This window comes from Myotis daubentonii, chromosome 3 (genome assembly GCF_963259705.1).
Source record: "Myotis daubentonii chromosome 3, mMyoDau2.1, whole genome shotgun sequence".
In the NCBI taxonomy this organism is placed as follows: domain Eukaryota; kingdom Metazoa; phylum Chordata; class Mammalia; order Chiroptera; family Vespertilionidae; genus Myotis; species Myotis daubentonii.
This window is the reverse complement of record NC_081842.1, coordinates 205,052,046-205,070,873: the sequence shown is the minus strand read 5'-3', so window position 1 is coordinate 205,070,873 and position 18,828 is coordinate 205,052,046. Positions and strand designations below refer to the sequence as shown.

General features: G+C 50.3%; 1 protein-coding gene across 2 annotated transcripts in view; it reads left to right on the top strand.

The window, feature by feature from the left end:
* Positions 1-18,828, top strand: part of NIPAL3 (NIPA like domain containing 3) — a 38,532-nt gene that overhangs the window by 13,663 nt on the left and 6,041 nt on the right. For both annotated transcript variants that reach the window (XM_059690811.1, XM_059690813.1), the window contains 7 exons: positions 1,257-1,316; positions 3,248-3,393; positions 6,882-6,978; positions 10,406-10,541; positions 12,434-12,522; positions 14,539-14,602; positions 17,709-17,803. In XM_059690811.1, coding sequence (XP_059546794.1) covers positions 1,257-1,316; positions 3,248-3,393; positions 6,882-6,978; positions 10,406-10,541; positions 12,434-12,522; positions 14,539-14,602; positions 17,709-17,803 — 687 coding nt within the window. The remainder of the gene's footprint in view (positions 1-1,256; positions 1,317-3,247; positions 3,394-6,881; positions 6,979-10,405; positions 10,542-12,433; positions 12,523-14,538; positions 14,603-17,708; positions 17,804-18,828) is intronic.

Genomic DNA, 18,828 nt, shown 5'->3' with positions numbered 1-18,828 from the left:
ATCTCATTGGTTTGCCCCTATTGCTTGGAGAAGGGGGTATTTTCAGTGGTGTGCTGATAAAGCCACTGAGAGGGAGAGGGAGCGAAGAGGAGGAGGAGGCAGGAGGAAGGAGGGAAGGGACAGAAAGCGGGAGGAAGACCCGATTTGTAGCGTTTCTGATTTACGTGGTGTAAACATGCCCACTGTGGCTGTTTTCAAGCTACCCGTGGTTTCCTGAATATGTAGCAACCGCAGCTGCTGCAAGCCGGATCCAGCACCCCCTTTCCTTCACTGCGTTCTAAAACAGCGGGACATAAGCACGGAAGTCAGATACAGATCAGAAGTTACGCTTTTTTACTAATAAAAGCTCAATTAGAGCACGCAGCTTAGGGGTGCAGCCAAATGGACTGTCTTCTCATTTCCCAACTAGACCTTGGGCCAGTCTCCCAGAAAACATTTGGGTTTGCAGAACAGAACGCTCCCCCAGAATTACAGCCTCACTTAGTCTGGGACAGAAAAGGAAGGACAAAGAACCAAACCTCAGTGTGTAAATTCTTTTGATAGATTGGCCCCACTCCGTTGAGAAATGCAGACAGTGGGGCAAGAGACAGAAGGGCCTGTCCATTGAAGGTTCTCCCCCCCCCCCCGCACCACCCCCCACCCGCACCGCCCCCAGCCCCGACCTGGAAAAGTGTCATAGAGTAGGGACCTGAGACCCACCCTTTAGGGCAGTCACAGAAGTTTGAGTGCATCTTCCGTGCGGCAAGTCAGTGAGAAACAAGATCCAGGTGAAAATGTCAGCAGTAGACACTGCAGTATGAAGAGCCAGAGCCCTGGCCGTCCGTGGTCCTGGGTTCGAGGCTAGCCTGCGCCTATCAGCTGTGTGACCTTGCATGGGTCTTCACCTCTCTCAGCCTCAATGTCCTCGTTTTTCCAATGGGAATAACAGCAGCGCCCACCTCAAAGGGTGAACATGCCAGAAATAACTGTAGTCAATTGCCTGTCGCCCAGCAAGCACTCAACACACGGTGCTCCTGGCGTGTAGGAAATCCTCAGGAAGGCCCAGAGAGGAGCCTCCCTTTCCGAGAGGGACCCACAGGGAGACCAGAAGGGGCCGAGCTCTTGGGAGCATGCGTGAGAGGACAGGAAGGACCAGGCTCCAGCGCACGCAGATGAGCCAACCCCGTGGGCATGGGCGAAGGGACTCCTTGTGACTGACGGATGGCACCTCATTCTCTTTTCCCTGTGCTTTCTGTCTGTCTGTCTGTCTGTTTTAGCGAGCGCCATCATAGGAATCATATTCATCAAGGAAAAGTGGAAACCTAAAGACTTCCTGAGTAAGTGCACCGATTGGAGCCCCCTAATGTTCCTAATGTTGTGCTTGTCCTTTCCTCGTTATAACGCCAGCTCTCGGCAGTTAGAGGCTGTCTGTTCCCTGCGCCCGGTGTGAGTCTATATTCCACTCTCATCGGGAGAGCTGGGTTTTTCATCAGTGACTCCCCAACCATTCAAAAATCAGTGTTGCTTGAGCACCTGCTGTTGGGACTGTAGGAAGCCAGAGGAAAGGCGCCCTCGTTCCCGCCCTGCGTTCTAAAGCAGCGGGACGTAAACACGGAGGGCAGACACCGGAGATCCGCTGGTGCGCTTTATCACCAACAGACGCTAAATCAGAGCGCGCAGCGTAGGGGTGCCGCCAAACGGACATCCTCCCCGTGTCCCAACTAGACCCTGGGCCAGTCTCCCAAGAAGACATTTGCATTTGCAGAACAGAACACTCCCCAGAATTACAGCCTCACACAGTCTGGGGCAGAAAAGGAAGGAACAAGAAACCTCAAAACCTGGGGGCATAAATTCTTTTGATAGATTGGCCCCACGCAGTTAAATGCAGACAATGAGGCAAGAGACTGAAGTGTCTGTCCAGTGGAGTTCTCCCCACATGGAAACCCGGGGAGTGGGGAAGGTGTGTTCCCCTAAGATACCTACTAAGTGCCACACTCTGTTGCAGGGACCAGGGATATAGCAGTAGGACAGACAGGATTCCTGTGTGAATGGAGATTACAGTCGTGTGTGTGTGTGTGTGTGTGTGTGTGTGTGTGTGTGTGTGTGTGTGTGTTGGTGGGGAGGGCATACAATAAACAAGTGAACAACTAAATAAACAAAATATTTCTAAATCTCAGTGAGTGCTTCGGAGAAAATCGTATGCTTCTTGGTAGGCCCTGGGAACATGGGAATGCGTTACCTAGACTGGTCAGGGTTAGATTCTCTGAAGAGGAGAATTTTCAGCCCAAACCTAAAGGGATACTAAGGAGACTACTATGCCAAGTTTGTGAGCAGAGTGTTCCGTGTCGAGGGAGCAGCAGGTACAAAGGCCCTGGGGTAGGAGAAAGCTTGGTGTGTCCAGTATCGGAGAGGCCAGTGGTGGAGAGTGATGAGTAAAGTGGGAAGGAGGACATGAGAGCAAGGAGGCATGGAGGACTGGATGATGTCCGGCCTTATAAGCTGTGCTAAGGAGTTCAGGAGTGACATGATGGTGGCACCTTAAATGCCCATCAACAGTAGAATGGACATACTGTGTCCTATTCACACCGTGGACCAGAGAGCGAAGGAAGTACCGCTACACATACAATACAGATGAAGCTCACAGGCTTCTGGTGTGAGCACAGACACAAGAGAATATACCGTATGAACCGATTTAGGTAAAGAACAAACCAGGCACTCTCGGTGCTGGTGGAAGTCAAAGTGTTCCCCTGGGGGTGGGGTCCAGTGATTGGGAGGGGGCACACGTGAGGATTTGGGGGTCCTGTGAAGGTTCCCTTTTGGATCTGGATGCTGGTTATATGGGTGTGCTCACTTTGTAACAATTCATTGAGCATTTTGGGGGGATTAATCCTCACAGGATATTTTTCCCATTGATAGAGAGAGTGGAAGGAAGTGAGGGGCGAGGGAGAGAGAGAGAAACATTGATGTGAGAGAGATACATCGATTGGTTGCCTTCCGCACGAGCCCTGACGTGGGGCCAGGGATCAAACCTGCAACCCTTCGGTACACAGGCTGATGCTCTATCCACTGAGCCACACCAGCCAGCCCCATCGAGCCCTTTTTTGTATGCTTGCTACACCTCATTAAAAAAAAATAAGATAATCTCTTTTTTAAGTAAAGAAAACCCAACAGTATAAACTATACCAGGTCAGCTGTGCTGCCCCAGAAAGACACCCTGGCCGGGGCCTGTGCCTGCTGTGAGCCCTTGACAGCCTCCCCTTCCCTGCAGGGCGCTACGTCTTGTCCTTTGTCGGCTGCGGTTTGGCCATTGTGGGCACCTACTTGCTGGTGACATTCGCACCCAACAGCCACGAGAAGATGACGGGCGAGAACATCACCAGGCACCTTGTGAGCTGGCCTTTTCTCTTGTACATGGTAAGAGAAACCTGGTCCTTCCACCTGAAACACTGGAGGGGGACCGCGTCTTAGAAACCAGAAGCCTGAGGGCCCAGCATTAGGGTGTTCATGTGAACCGTGACGTATTCCACAGCACTGAAGAGGGTGCACGGTCCACGGGGAGATGCTTTCTTCCCTGAGGTCCTGGGGAATGTTTAAAACTGCATATGGAGTACGGTAACTTTATTCTTCAGAGGAATTTGTGGGTATGCACACCTAGTCTATATATATAAAAGCCTACTCGACTGTCCTATCGTCCAACCGGTAGCTATGACGCACACTGACCACCAGGGGGCAGACACTCAACGCAGGAGCTGCCAATCTGCGGTGACTTGGCAGCTGTGGTTCTTGGGTGACACACCTGGAACCAGAGAGGAGGGAGCCCGATTCCGGGGTGTGTCACCCGAGAACTGCCCTCTTGCAATCTAGGACTGCTCAGAGGATGTCAGAGAGCCGGTTTCGGCCCAATCCCCACAGGCCAGGCCGAGGGACCCCACTGGTGCACGAATCCGTGCACGGGGCCTCTATCTATAAAAGACTAGATGCAAAAACAAGTTCCATCAGTAGTTGTCTTGAGGAGATAGAATTATGACTGAGTTTTATTTTGTCTTCATCTGTATGTATCATCCAGAATTTCTACAGGGAGCATTTCACACTTTTATGGTTAGAAGAAAAGTTAAAAATGTTAACAATTATAACATGTTATTTACTTATTTTTGCCCAGTATCACTGGGCAGCTGGTAGAAGCTGATAGAAACACGGCAGACACTGAAAACTTTGTCCCCTGAACGCCCAGCCAGGGCTCAGTCCTCTCTCCGCCCAGTTACATCCCGTGTTAGGTCTGCAAATAAACTAGTCAAGGAAAACATTCAAGGTGCTTGCCAAAGCTGCTGGTGTGTTCCTGCCCCCAGCCTGGCGCTGTGTATCATCTCAGGTTCTCTCAACAGCCCTGTAAAGTAAGTGTTTTCCTCTCCACTTTTTGGATGAGAAAACCGGAGCCAGGGAGGGTAGCTGACTTGCTCTGAGTCCCATGAGAGCGCAGCTGGACTCAAAGCCAGGCCTGCCTGGCCTCGGTGCCACCGTCCTTCACCATGGCTGCCAACGCCAGTGTTGACTGTGCCCTCCTGACGTGAGCAGCCTGGGACCGCGCACCCCTTTTCCTCAGCTTTCCCACAGGACAGAAGAAAGATGTCCCCAAGACGGGTGCTGTGTCACCTCCCGCGGGCCAGCCCCAGCAGCTAGTTACCTGCAGGACAGGGCCCAAGACCCACCTGTGTAGGAAAAAGTTTACCCGCAACACAGGCTCAAATCCATTTATACTCAAGTAATTAAATTGACACCATAATTCTATAAAGTAGCATTATGGTACAGTCACCATCCCAAGCTGGTAAGTGGCGGAGCCAGGATTTGAACCTGGACAGTCTAGCTCACAGTCTGGCTCCAGGGCCCACGTGCTATACCACTAGGCTACGCTGCCTGAGGCCAGGAGGCCACAATGTCTGGCGGTGTGGCCTTGGCCCAGTCACTGAACCGGAAGGGCGGAGTCGCTGGCCCTGGGCTGCTGTTGGGAGAGGAGCATGATGCTCAGGGGCGGTTCAGCTGATCTCCTTCCGTTGCGACCGAGACAGCGCTGCCAGCCAGAGAGACGCAGCCAAGTCAAATCAATCAGTATTTCTGAGAGTCTGTTAGGTGCCAGACACTGTGGGTTAAAAAACAGTACATGAGACACGCCCACAGAACCCCTGGTCTGCCCAGAGGCACCCACTCATGCACGGCCCTCTCACGAGAGAATGCCGCGTGCCGTTCCAGCTTGCGTTTAGGCTTCGGGAAGAACGGCCGAAAAATGGCCCCCCTGCACGCACGCACCATGGCTGGGGATGCTCAATAACTCTCCATCTGCCGGATGGGCTGTTCTGCAGCCATTAGAGCTAATTATGACAACTTCATAAAACATGAACATTGTTGATGGTAACCAAAAGCAGCCCGGTACAAAACTGTGCGTTGACTGTGATGACAAGTAGGTAAAATATGTATCCACTGTGACAAAAACAGGAAGAAACAGGAAAATGAGAACAGCTGTGTTTTGCGGTCTCTCATTATGAGGAATTTTCTAAAATTTTTCCCTTCAAAATGCCCATTAATGTATCTGCATCGGTTTTTATAACAAATAAACTCCGGTAGGAGGTTGGGGTAGGCAAATGGAGCCGAGTCATTGTCGGATTTTTCTGCTTTAGTTTTGCTGGGTGCCGGGGCTGGCTTTGCTTCTTGGGAAAGTATTGCCCAATGTCTGAGCCTTTGAGGAGTAGAAAGGACAAGTTGTTAATCCAAGATGGGGGAACTTGTCAAGCTTTAGATTTGCCATTGCCTAATAGTAAGAGTCTACTAAATGCCAGACATTGTGGCCTCCTGGCCTCGGGGAGTGTAGCCTAGCAGTACAGCACGTGGGCCCTGGAGCCAGACTTTAAGTTAGACTATCCCGGTTCAAATCCTGGCTCTGCCATTTACAAGCTTGGGGCTGTGACCGTACCATAATTCAAATATGGTGTCAATTTAATTACTTGAGTATAAATAAAATGGTGAGAGTGGTCTCTGGCTTATTTCTGTGTTCATTAAGTGAACCTGCAATAATACATATAAGATAAGAATTATCATCCCTATTTCACAGAGAAGGTAACTGAGGTTTAGAGAAGTGACTTGCCCAAGGTCACACCGCTAGTTCAGAAGCAGATCCCAGGTCAAACTGGGGCCTCCCTGACTCGTGTCCTCTTCTTTCTTTTCTCTTCGTTTAAAATATATGTTTATTGATTTTTTACAGAGAGGAAGGGAGAGGGAGAGATAGAAACAAAAGTGATGAGAGAGCATCATTGATTGGCTGCCTCCTGCAGGCTCCCTACTGGGGATCGAGCTGGCAACCAGGTCATGTGCCCTGACCTCCTGGTTCATAGGTCGATGTTCAAACACTGAGCCACGCTGGCTGGGCTGGTGTCCTCTTCTTCCTACCCTACTGAGCCGCACACATTGGAGGGTTGTCTAGGAGACCAGGGGCATATATACCTGTCTACTGCACCAGAGAGCTCTTCTCCGTGAGCAAGCATCCCCCTTTGGCCGACCCCCAGTTTTAGTGGGGTGACCCATGTAGCAGCAAAGTGGGCGGAGACCATCTCAGCCTGATGCCTCTTGCCCATCCAAGACGGGGAGGCTGTGGGGCCAGCCCCTCACCCTCCAAGCTCAGCCATGAAGCAAACTCCTCAGTGTGGCCAGGGATTCGACAGTCACTCGGCCTCCCCGCCTTCCCCACAGGATCCCGTCAGTAGTGCGGGGAATGCTGGGTGTTTCAATGCCCTTTCGACCCTGAGGGTCTGTGACTCATGAAGTCAGCAGCATAACCCCCAGCCCAGCCCCCCAGGGCCTCCTGGTCTTGCCTGTCCCCGTGGCCCCCGCTGACCCCCTCGTGCTGCTTCCCGTAGCTGGTGGAGATCATTCTGTTCTGCTTGCTGCTGTACTTCTACAAGGAGAAGAACGTCAACAACATCGTGGTGATTCTGCTCTTGGTGGCGTTGCTCGGTGAGTGGGGGCCTGGGCGGGGGTCTGGGCATTGAGGTTTGCCGTCACCGAGGAGCGCCAGGAGGTCCCTGCTGGCCGGGGGCAGTTCCCCTGCATTCCATCACCTCGCTGGCTGTGTCCCGCGTTCTGGTTCAGGTACCGAGGCTCCTAAGTGCCCGGGATGGTGCTGGAAACTGGCTGCAGTGCTGCACCGGACAGACCAGCCCGGCGGTGCCTCCATCCTGAAGAGGAAATGACAGTAAACAAGGGCACAAATCCATTTGGGGGTGACAGCTGCATGTTATAGAAGAAATGCGTGGATGGTCTTTCTCCGTTGCTGGTGGGAGTGGGGTTCTTGGGGTTCCGCTGGAATGAGCATTTCTGGAGTGCGCCCCCCCCCCCCCCCCGCCACTACCCGGGAGGATGAGATGTGGTAGAAAGCTTTGTTTGCGTGGAACTGCATCCCTTGGTTCCTAAAGTCCCGCTTCCCTTCGTCCGGTCCTGGAAGATGTGCAGCTGGGCTTCAGCAGAGCCAGACGCAGAGCCAGGGTCCAGAGCTTCCCTTCTGAGCTGGGTCCGTTCAGCACCAGGCTGGCTGCAGTCCATCAGTCCCGTTGTGTGGGGTCCGCATAGCTGTGACCTCTGGGGCCAATGCAGGGGCGTGAGACCCCCCCTCAGCCCGGGAGTCAAGGGCACAAGAGCGCGAACTCCTTTGTTTAGGAACTTAAGTATCTCAAATCTTCCCACACTTGTAGTGGCCACGCCTCCTCTGGCCAGTGACCTGTTCCCGGGTGTGGCTGACAGACAAGCACCGTCCCTATCTCACCCAGCCTTTCCTGGGCATGTGTCCATTCTCGCCCTGTCCAGGCCCTTCTCCCGGTGGTCCGCGGGGAATGGACCTGGGCAGTGCTCACCTGCCGCTTACTGGCCAGGCTGCACAAATGCAGGCCTGTGGTATTTGGCCTTCCCTTTGCTCCTTTCCTGTTAGTTAATAACTGGGTTCGTTACTCCGGTATCAGAAGACGAGCGTCAGGAGGGTTGGGAGGTTACGGCACAGAGGTCAGAGGTGGGGCAGGTTTCAACCAGAGTCCTGAGGGGTCCACGCAAAACCACTCAGAGCTTAGGAAGGACTTGTGGGTTCAAAGGCACGAACTGATTTTGCTCTGTTTTTCCTTTCCTCTTAGAGCAGTGGTTCTCAACCTTCCTAATGCCGCGACCCTTTCATACAGTTCCTCATGTTGTGGTGACCCCCAACCATAAAATTATTTTCGCTGCTACTTCATAACTGTAATTTTGCTACTGTTATGAATCCTAATGTAAATATCTGATATGCAGGATGTATTTTCATTGTTACAAATGAACATAATTAAAACATAGTGATTCATCACAAAAACAATATGTAATTAAATATGTGTTTTCCGATGGTCTTAGGCAACCCCTGTGAAAGGGGTTGCGACCCACAGGTTGAGAACCGCTATCTCAGAGGGCTGGGTGCCATGGGGGAAGCGGTTCCTACATCAGCTCGGGGCAAGGCGCTAACCCGCACAGTGTTTGGTCACTCACTGGAGCTTTGATGAATACCTGTGCTTCCCGGGGAAGGAGGGGGTGGGGGACCCTGCTGCTCCTCCCCGTCACTCTCCCTGATGAAGCCGCACTGTCCTCCGACACTGGGCGGAAGAGAACACCCAGATCTGGGGGCGAGGGGGTGAGGGGGAGGGGGCGAAGGGGCGACTCAGTGAGACAAGCGCAAGTGCCCACACCTGTTGTTTCGCTTCTGTCTTTCCCGTGGCGGGCCCCCACTCCAGGGACACACAGAGGTGCCACCACAAGACAGGGTTGATTATTTTGATTTTTCTAAAAACAGTTTTATTGAGATATGATTCACACACCAGAAAGTTCACCTGTTTAAAGTACACGATTCAGTGGCTTTTCGTGTATTCACAGAGTTATGCAGCTGTCGTAAGCACATTTCAAACTTTTTCAAACATTTCCCAAAGACGCCCTGACCCATTAGCGTCAGTCCCATTCCCTCCTCCTCCTCCCAGCCCCTGGCTGACCTCTGGCTCCCCTTCTGTCTACGGACTTGGCTTTCCGGGTGAACCATAGACATGGAATCATACACTGTGCAGCTTTCCGTGACTGGCTTCTTTCACTGAGCGTGATGTGTTAGGGGTCCATCCGTGTTATAACGTGTGTCGGTGGTCCATCTCTTGAGGACTTTGTTTTAAACGTGGATCGGAAGGTCGTGGCCCCAGAACGTTTTCTCCTGCTGAGTGGGAAGCCCGGAAGGTCCCAAGGCCCGTCGGCCACTCTCCTCTGTCCCCTTCTCCCTCACAAGGGCCGCCTGGTGAAGGCTGTCGTAACTGGCTGGGGTGTTTGAAAACCAGTCTGTGGACCGAGGGGCCCAGAAGCCGCGTGTGCGATGGGCAGGAGAAGGCAGGATGAGCAGAAGCTGAGGCAGCTAGGAAAGGAGAGCATCTTGGCCAGAATAAGGGGCTCCATTTGCACCCTAGTTGGGGGAGGTTTCTTTTACCTCCTGCTTTCGCCGGGGGACCTGACAGGTTCAGCTTAGGAGTCATTTCTGCACCAGCAATGGTCTCCGTGATGAGGTGAGCAAGGGGTCCCCCAGGCCTGGGAGAAGAACATATTAGAGTTTATCCTTATCTCCACCTTTTCGATGGTATTTCCTGCACATGTTTCATAATGTACACACGTATAAGCATCTCATAATGTACATACACATTTGCACAGTGTTGCATGACTGTCGTTGTAGAATAATAAGCACATGTATATTGGAAAAGCATGTGCATACACATTGGGGGTACGGTTCTGAAACATTGGGGGACCTCTGTCCAAAGACATGTTTTTAAAAAGAACTCCTTACACATGACATGTTTTTCTTGTGGTTGCCATGAGGATGATACTCAGAAGAAGTTCATTTAGCCTGGCCGGTGTGGTTCAGTGGTTGAGCATCGACCTATGAACCCAGAGGTCACGGTTCAATTCCTAGTCAGGGCACATGCCCAGGTTGTAGGCTCAATCCCCAGCAGGGGGCATCCACGAGGCAGCCGATCAATGATTCTCTATATTGAAAAAAAAAAAAGAAAGTTCATTTATCCTTTCAAAGATGGTCCGGGCCTTCCACTGTGTTCCAGACACAGAGACCTGAACTCATTGCTCTTAGGGGTGTAGAAGCGACGCTTGGAAATACTTGTCAAGGCTTTACTTTTCTCGCTTCTTTGATGTAGCAGCACAGACAGCAGGCAGCTCCCGGGAGAAGTCCCTGCAATCCGGGACAACCAGCGTCTTCTCACCACGGGAATCCCTGGGTTGGCCGTGCCGGGTTCCCTCCATTCTTTTCACAAGCCCTTTGGGGTTACAAACTGACTGTCAGGGTCTGACCCCCTCCGTGTTCCTGAGGCCCCAACACGCCCGTGCTCCCCTGCAGGCTCCATGACGGTGGTGACAGTGAAGGCTGTGGCCGGGATGCTCGTCTTGTCCATCCAGGGGAACCTGCAGCTCGACTACCCCATCTTCTACGTGATGTTCGTGTGCATGGTGGCCACGGCCATCTATCAAGCCGCGTGAGTTGCATGTTCTTTTCCTCTGTGGCTCTTGCATTTTCTGGGCCTCATTACATTGTTTCTGAAGTCGCAGGGAAGGCAGAGCATTTGGATGCAGCCTCCGCCAGGGCTTGGCATCCGCTGTGGGGAGAGCGGGGGCTGCTAATTCACTTAGCTGTCCTGCGGACGGGGCTCTGTGGCTTAAAAGACAAAGCCTGGAGTGGATGTGTTTGGCCCTCTGCCTCAAACTGTGAGAAATGCATGCTCCCAGGCAGGCGTCCGTGTCAGGGACTCGAGCTGTGCCGTGCCCGCGAGGCACCCATTTGTCCGCTAGGTGAACAACACGAGGTTGTCATTTCCTGTCCTCAGGAAATCGCCCCCAAAGCTTCCCAAGTGGAAGAGCGAGGTGGTCGCTTCCCTCTCTACGCACAAGAATTAAGTCAAAAGCATCAGGGCTGAGGGCAGCCTGGGCCTTGTTTACATCTGAGCCTGGTGCCCCGCGTGGGCCTGGCAGGAGGCTGACCATGCTGTGTGGGCAGGAGGGTGAGCTGCGCGGGTTTCAGTGTGACGCGTGAGGCTGCTTCTCCAGCGGCCTGGCTCCCTGTCCACCGGCGTGGCCTTGACGGATTGTGGGAGTGACTAATGTCCAGGGTAAGCCAGCTCTACTCTCACCGATTCCACGTGAATTCATTTCATCCCACAGCACCCCATTCCGGCAGGTGATACAGTCAAGGCCGAGGTTAAAAGGCCAGGAAGTGGTGGAGCTGAGGTTTGAACCCAGGCACCCTGCTCCCTGCCCACAGCCCTTACCCCTCAGCTTCCCTAAGATGCAGATTCTCTGTCTGCAAATGGGAATAACAGTCCCTACCTGAGAGGATCACAGGAAGCTCTCACCACCTCCCCGAGGATAACGTCCCTTGCATATCAGCTCTGATGGTCAGTATTCCTATCCCTGTGTCCACTGTTTCTGTTCTTCATCCAACTGCAACGAGTCTGGTCCTCACCTCTGAGGCCCTGCCCAGTGCCCGGGCTCTGTGCCCAGCGCTCCAGGGGTTACAAGGACGGATCGGATGCCCCGCCCACCTCTGGGAGCTTCTCCCTCACCCAGTCAGCCAGATGCACCAAGGGCCTACTGTGTGCAGGCCCTTCCACACACACAGACAAGGAGCCACAGCCACTGTCCTCCAATTCACTGGGGGCAGCCCGGTAAACATGATGACTGTCGAGTGGGAAGTATGTTATGGTGTAAGCAGATGAATAACTAAAACAGTACACAGAGAACGGACAAAGAATAGATCCTAAAACAATGGCAGTTTTATCCTAGACAGGGAGGTTAGGAATCATTCCAATTTCCCCTCTTTCTTCTATAAACAGTGGTTAGCAAAAGTAGGTTTACAGTTGTGTGTATGGAAAAAAGACATGTAGGTTATGATTATAATATAAAAATAAACTGTCCCATACTCACAGTGATAAGCCTACTTTTGCCCACCCCTGTATATTACAGTGATCACATTATTTTTTAATTAAGAAGAAAATTTGTTTAAAAAAATAGTTAACAAGACAGAATGTCACAAGTGAATAGAGTTTCTTGGAGTGTTAACGCCACCAGGAATGGTTCTTGTTAGTGGGGTGGGGACTCGGGGGGCCCAGACATGAGGGAAGGGCATTTCCAATAACAAGAACCACGTGGTCGAAGGTGTGAGCGGGGAAGGCACGGCCCTCTTGGGGGACGGGGATGGGCCTCCGGTTATGAATCTGGGGAGGAAGAGGAGCAAAGCAGGGCCTCAGACCTAGAGACACACAGGCGGCTTCTTGACGAGCCCAGGGATGCATCATCTTCATATTTCAAACCGCTTTCACCAGCCTTTCCGACACCCCCACAGCCCACTGACCAGAGTGCTTTTGTATTGCAGGTTTTTAAGTCAAGCCTCACAGATGTACGACTCCTCTCTGATTGCTAGCGTGGGCTACATTCTGTCCACAACCATCGCCATCACAGCCGGTAAGTGTTGCCGGTTGCTAGGTTTCTGTCTCCTGCCTTAGCAGCAGGGATAGTACCCCAGTGTGGAGGGAGGGGGCTCCTCCTTGGTCCAAATGCCAATTCCATTGACTCATTCTGCCCACGGAAAAAGTGTAGGATTTAGCCCTGGCTGGGTGGCTCAGGTGGTTGGAGCATTGTCCCATACACATAAGGTTGCAGGTTCAATTCCTGGTCAGGGCACATACCTAGATTGTGGGTTCAATCCCCTATCAGAGTGAGTAGGCGAGGCAAGCATCCATGTTTCTTCTCTCTCTCTCTCTCTCTCTCTCTCTCTCTCTCTCTCTCTCTCTCTCTCTCTCTCTCCCTAAAATCAATAAAAGCATATCCTCTGATGAGATTTAAAAAAAGAAGAAGAAAATACAGGATTTAGAGCCAGAAAGACCAGCGTTTGCATCCCAGCATAGACACAGAGCTGTGTGGCTCTGGGAAAAATCACTTAACCTCTCTGTGCCTAAGTTCTACATTCATAAAATAGAAGTAACAGCACTTACCTCCTGAAATTGAAATATGTACAATCCAAACGCCCCCTACTTTGTAGAGTTTATGCAAGGCTTCTTTAACAATTTTTGCCATCAGCTAGCACCACAGCCTCCATTGGACAAGAAACCACAAATTTCTTCTATATACATTTTGGAAATTGTGAGTATATGAAGCATCTGCAACATAATAGGAACTCAATCAACGATGATGTTGAGATGATGATGATTATATTCTTCTTTTCTTCTACTCTACCCCTAATTTTTTTTTTTCTTTCTGTGGTGGCTTTAGAGGCTGCAAACATGTTAGAGGTTTTTTGTTTTTGTTTTTAATCCTCACCCAAGGAAGTGTTTTTATTAATTTGAGAGAGAGAGGATGGGGATGGGGAGAGAGAAACATCGATCGGTTGCCTCCTGTACGCACCCCAACAGGATATAACCTGCAACCTAGGTATATGCCCTGACCAAGAATTGAACCTGCAATCTTTTGGTACATGAGACAATGCTCCAACCAACTGGGTCACACTGGCCAGGGCAGAGTTTGTTTGTTTTTAAGTGGCAATAACAACTAAAATCTTCAGAGCCCTGACCGGTTTGGCTCAGTGGATAGAGCGTTGGCCTGTGGAGTGAAGAGTCCTAGGTTCGATTCCAGTCAAGGGCATGTACCTTGGTTGCGGGCACATCCCCAGTAGGGGGTGTGCAGAAAGCAGCTGATCAGTGTTTCTCATCAATGTTTCTAACTCTCTATCCCTCTCTTCCTCTCTGTAAAAAAAAACTCAATAAAATATATTTTTAGAAAAATCAATAAAATACATTTAAAAAAATAAAAATAATAAAATAAAATAATAAAACCTTCAGAGTTAAAAAAGGCCAGTAAGAACCAATGTGGCCTGGCTCAGTGATTGAGCATTGACCCATGAACCAAGGGTTCATGGGTTTGATTTCCGGTCAGGGCACATTCCCGGGTTGTGGGCTCAATCCCAGTGTGGGGCGTGCAGGAGGCGGCTGATCAATGATCCTCTCTCATCGTTGATGTTTCCATCTCTCCTTCTCCCTTCCTCTCTGAAATCAATAAAAAAAAAAAAAAAAACTTTTAATATGTTTAAAACAAAAAAAGAAAGATAGGGAAGAGGAGCATGTGAAAACTGGTAAATACGGTCTGTAGCTTAGTTCCTAGTTCCTGGTATTGTTTCATTGAAGGGAGCTGGGGGGGGGGTGGGGTACATGGAAACCTTGCACTATTTTTGTGGGTCTAGTATTGTCTCAAAATACAAAGTTAAAAAATGATGGAGATAAGAGGGGCATCGAAACGGGGAAAAGAAGACAATCTGTTCCCTGGAGTGGCTTTAATTCGGTTCTCCTAATATTTTACTAGGTGCGGTCACCATCTGTTTTGATCGCTTTGGTTTCCTACAGGGAAGACAGCTTAGCCAGATCCCAGACAGACTGGCAATTTGTGATCTGAAAGCAGCTCACCCGCATTTTGCGTTGTTTGCTGCAGGCGCAGTGTTTTACCTGGACTTCATCGGGGAGGACGCGCTGCACATCTGCATGTTTGCACTGGGGTGAGTCCCGGCCTCCTCTCTGGCCCCAGGGCCTTGGGTGTACAGCTCCAGGCAGGTCCCCTCCCTCCCATTATGGCTTCAGCCCCTTGGGCATTCCCTGAGGGCTGGGCATTCCCTGAGGGCTGGGCATTCCCTGAGGGCTGGGCATTCCCTGAGGGCCGGGCATTCCCTGAGGGCTGGGCATTCCCTGAGGGCTGGGCAATCCCTGAGGGCTGGGCATTCCCTGAGGCCGGGCAATCCCTGAGGGCTGGGCATTCCCTGAGGCTGGGCATTCCCTGAGGGCTGGGCATTCCCTGAGGGCCGGAGCGGCAGGGACTGGCGCTCTCTCCCCAGAGGTGAGCACTTTCCTCCCTGAGGGCTTCATTTCCTCTCCTTTCTTCTCTGTTGGGCTTTCATCTCCCTATCATTTCTAAAAACCACATTTTAACACATGAAAGGCCTGGCAACCTGACCTCAGATCAAAGAAATACATATTGAAGCTACATGAGACGCCATCATTTTGCAAAAATTAATAGGATTGATAATATTTCACGTTGGCCAGAGGATGAGGAGACTGTGGGAAGCTCTTTAATGTGGGAGAGGACAATTTGGCCGTATCAATAAAAATTTTAAATGAGCATATTTTTGATGTAGCATTTCATTTCTAATTTATTTTGGGAAAATAATTGAAATGGGACACAAAAACACATTAATTTTAAAATCAATGGTGTAAGCAAATAATTGGAAGCAACCTAAATGCCCAGCAGTAGAAACAGATTAAATTATAATATATTCATGTAATAAAGTACCATGGTGCCATTTTGAAAAATTGAGGTCAGTCTATAGGTACTGACATAGAACCATGTCTAGGATACATTAGATGAAAAAAGTTATTTTTTTTTTTTAATGTATAGTCTAGTCCAGTGATGGTGAACCTTTTGAGCTCGGCGTGTCAGCATTTTGAAAAACCCTAACTTAACTCTGGTGCCGTGTCACATATAGAAATTTTTTGATATTTGCAACCATAATAAAACAAAGATTTATATTTTTTTATATTTATTTTATATATTTAAATGCCATTTAACAAAGAAAAATCAACCAAAAAAATGAGTTCGCGTGTCACCTCTGACACGCGTGTCATAGGTTTGCCATCACTGGTCTAGTCTAAGATCCCACAGTTCTACCTCTAGATATATTCCTTAAAGAAATTAGTACATATATTGACAAAAAAATGACTTATACATGAATATTTACAGTAGGTTTATTCATAATATGCTCAAATTGGATATAATCTAAATGTCTGTCAATAGGAGAGTGGAAAACAAATTGTAGTATATTCAGATAATGGGTTCAACACAACAATCTTATCTAATAAAAGAGTAATATGCAAATTAACCATCACTCTGACACAAAGATGGCGGTGCCCAGTCCTCTCAGCCCCACTGGAGTCCTCCAGTTCTGGGGGGTGGCCGCTGAGAGTAGGGCCTGCTTGGCCATCACCGCGGTGACCCGGGAGCGGCCAAGCGGGCCCTGCAGACAGCAGAGAACCACGGGGAGCAGGCCTAAGCCGACAGTAGGACATCCCCTGAGAGCTCCTGGATTGGAGAGGGTGCAGGTCGGGCTGAGGGACGCCCCGCTCTGCCCTTCATGCACGAATTTTGTGCACTGGGCCTCTAGTCCTGTATAATAAAAGGCTAATATGCAAATTGACCGAACCATAGAAGGACTGGTCACTATAATGGCACTGACCACCAGGGGGCAGACGCTTAATGCAGGAGCTTCCTCCTGGTGGTCAGTGCACCAGAAGCTGGGCTAATGGCTGGCGAGAGCAGTGGTGGTGAGGGGGAGCCTCTCCCACCTCCCCGGCAGTGCTAAGGATGCCCACAGGGATCAGGCCTAAGCCGTCAGTCGGACATCCCCTGAGGGCTCCCAGACTGCGAAAGGGCACAGGCCAGGCTGAGCAGACCCCACCCCACCCCCACCCACCCCAGTGCACAAATTTTGTGCACTGGCCTCTAGTTAAAAATAATGAACTAAGACACAGACACACAATAAAGTGGATGAATCTTAAAAACATTTACTGGCTGAAAGAAGCTAGCCATAAAAAGAGTCATACCCACTATGAGGCAACTTCCCAGAAGTTCATAAACAGGCAGATCGAATGTGTGATGACAGAAGTCACAATGGTGGTTTCCTCTGGGAGGGTTGCATGACTTGGGAAGAGGTCAGGGACACTTTCTGGAGTTGGGGGCGGGGGGTGGGGGCTGGAAATGCCTTCTCTGCTGACCTGGTGGCGATCACACGTGTGTGTACACAGATTAAATGGTGGACCTCTGTACTTAGGGTTTGTGCGCTTCACTGCATGAAAATCATTCCTCCGTTTTTATTTTATATATTTTTAACAAACATGTTTTTCTTGACTTCAGAGAGAAGGGAGAGGGAGAGAGCGATAGAAACATCAGTGATGAGAATCATGGATCAGTTGCCTCCTGCACGCCCCCTACTGAGGATCAAGCCCACAACCCAGGCATGTGCCTTGACTGGGATCCAACCATGACCTCCTGGTTCATGGGTCGATGCTCAACCACTGAGCCACACCAGCCAGGCCATACCTCCGTTTTTAGAAAGTGTGCTTGTTTATCCAGGCTCCAGGGAAAAGGAAAAAAACAAAGAATTGCTCTGGAGGAATATGCACCTGCCTGAGGGAGTGGGGCTGGGAGAGTACAAGGACTTCCCGATTTTTACTTTCTCTACTCCTGTATTGATTACATTTCGGCTTTAGAGAACATTTTAAATGAAAACAAATACGCTTAAAGGCAAGGTTCTGAGAGCCAGGCTCAGTGGAAGTAAAGGACTGTGAGAGTTTTGCCTGGGCGAGTCTAATTTATCCTGATGAAGGCTTGTGCAGAGTGTAGGGCGCGTGGAGCTATTATCCATCGCACGTCTGCTCCCCGCTGATCTCAGGCCCAGCAGCCTCTCAGGGCTGCTCTGCAGTGAACACCCACCTCCGCAGCCTGCAGCCTGCAGCCTTCTTTCTCCCTGTGTTCCATTGCCTGGGTTTGAAAGGATCCCTCCCAGCCTCCCTCTGGCCTTATTTCTCTTCCACCCTTATCTCTCTGTCCCTCAGGTGCCTCATCGCGTTCTTGGGCGTCTTCTTAATCACACGGAACAGGAAGAAGGCCATTCCATTTGAGCCCTATATCTCCATGGATGCCATGCCAGGTAACGTTAAAATCCCGTGTCTCCAGCTGGCCTGCTCATCCATATAGAATGACTGCTACTTCCTGTTTAAGAAGAAGACAGCCTGCGGCTGGGCTTGGTACAGGGGACGTGTGCTGTGCCATTAATGGTGTGATTGTCTTTCTTTTCTTTTTTCTTTTAGTCTCAGTGTGCAAAAGAGGAGGCCATGGCTGAGGAGCCTCAGTTGGTTTTGAGCACATCTTGCCAGTTCCCATGTCTATTTTGGGATCTTTTAAAGACAATCCTGATTCATGCTGGATATAATTAATTATGATCTGCAGCATCAGGCTTCATGCCTGCAAAAGGAAAAACCCATGTATCTAGTTGGAATGGAGTGATCAGAGAGGGCAAGGAAAGTAGAATGAATGAAAAAAAAAGAAAGCAAATAGGATGAATGAAATTCAGATACTAAAACCTCACTCCTTAGACCACAAAGGAGTGGATTGCTCCGGAAAACCTACTTTCCCAGGGACCTAAGGGTTCACGCTGAGAAGCACAAGCTCGAACGTCTTTAAGGCCTAACAGTAACACCAACGCGTGAATCAGCAAAGTATTGCACAAAAGGGAGTGGGTGGCCTGTGGAAACTGGAGAGTCTCTGTCCAGCCTAAAGGGATCTCGGTTGGAAAAGTTAGGACGGTGGGCCAGCCCCATCCACATCTGCTGACCTACAGTCTGTGAGTTGCCAGTGAACACTAGCTGTCACTCTTTAACTCGCAATTTTTATTTTCAATCTATTAGATAGAACTCTCCCCCACGCTTCCTTAATGACAGTCTAATGAACAAAAGGTGATCACATTGATAGCATAGAGTGCTGCTTCGTACAGAACTCGGTGATGGAGGTGTGTTCTCAGGGCTGACTGAGGTGCCCCTCCCTCAATGACCCCAGGGTGTGTGTGTCTACTGGTGACATTATCTCCCCGCCTCCTGCCATAAAGCCGTTGTCTTGTCATTCTCGCCGGTACCAGCCCGCAATTCCTGCTGTTACCGGCATAGCAACTCCGCGTCA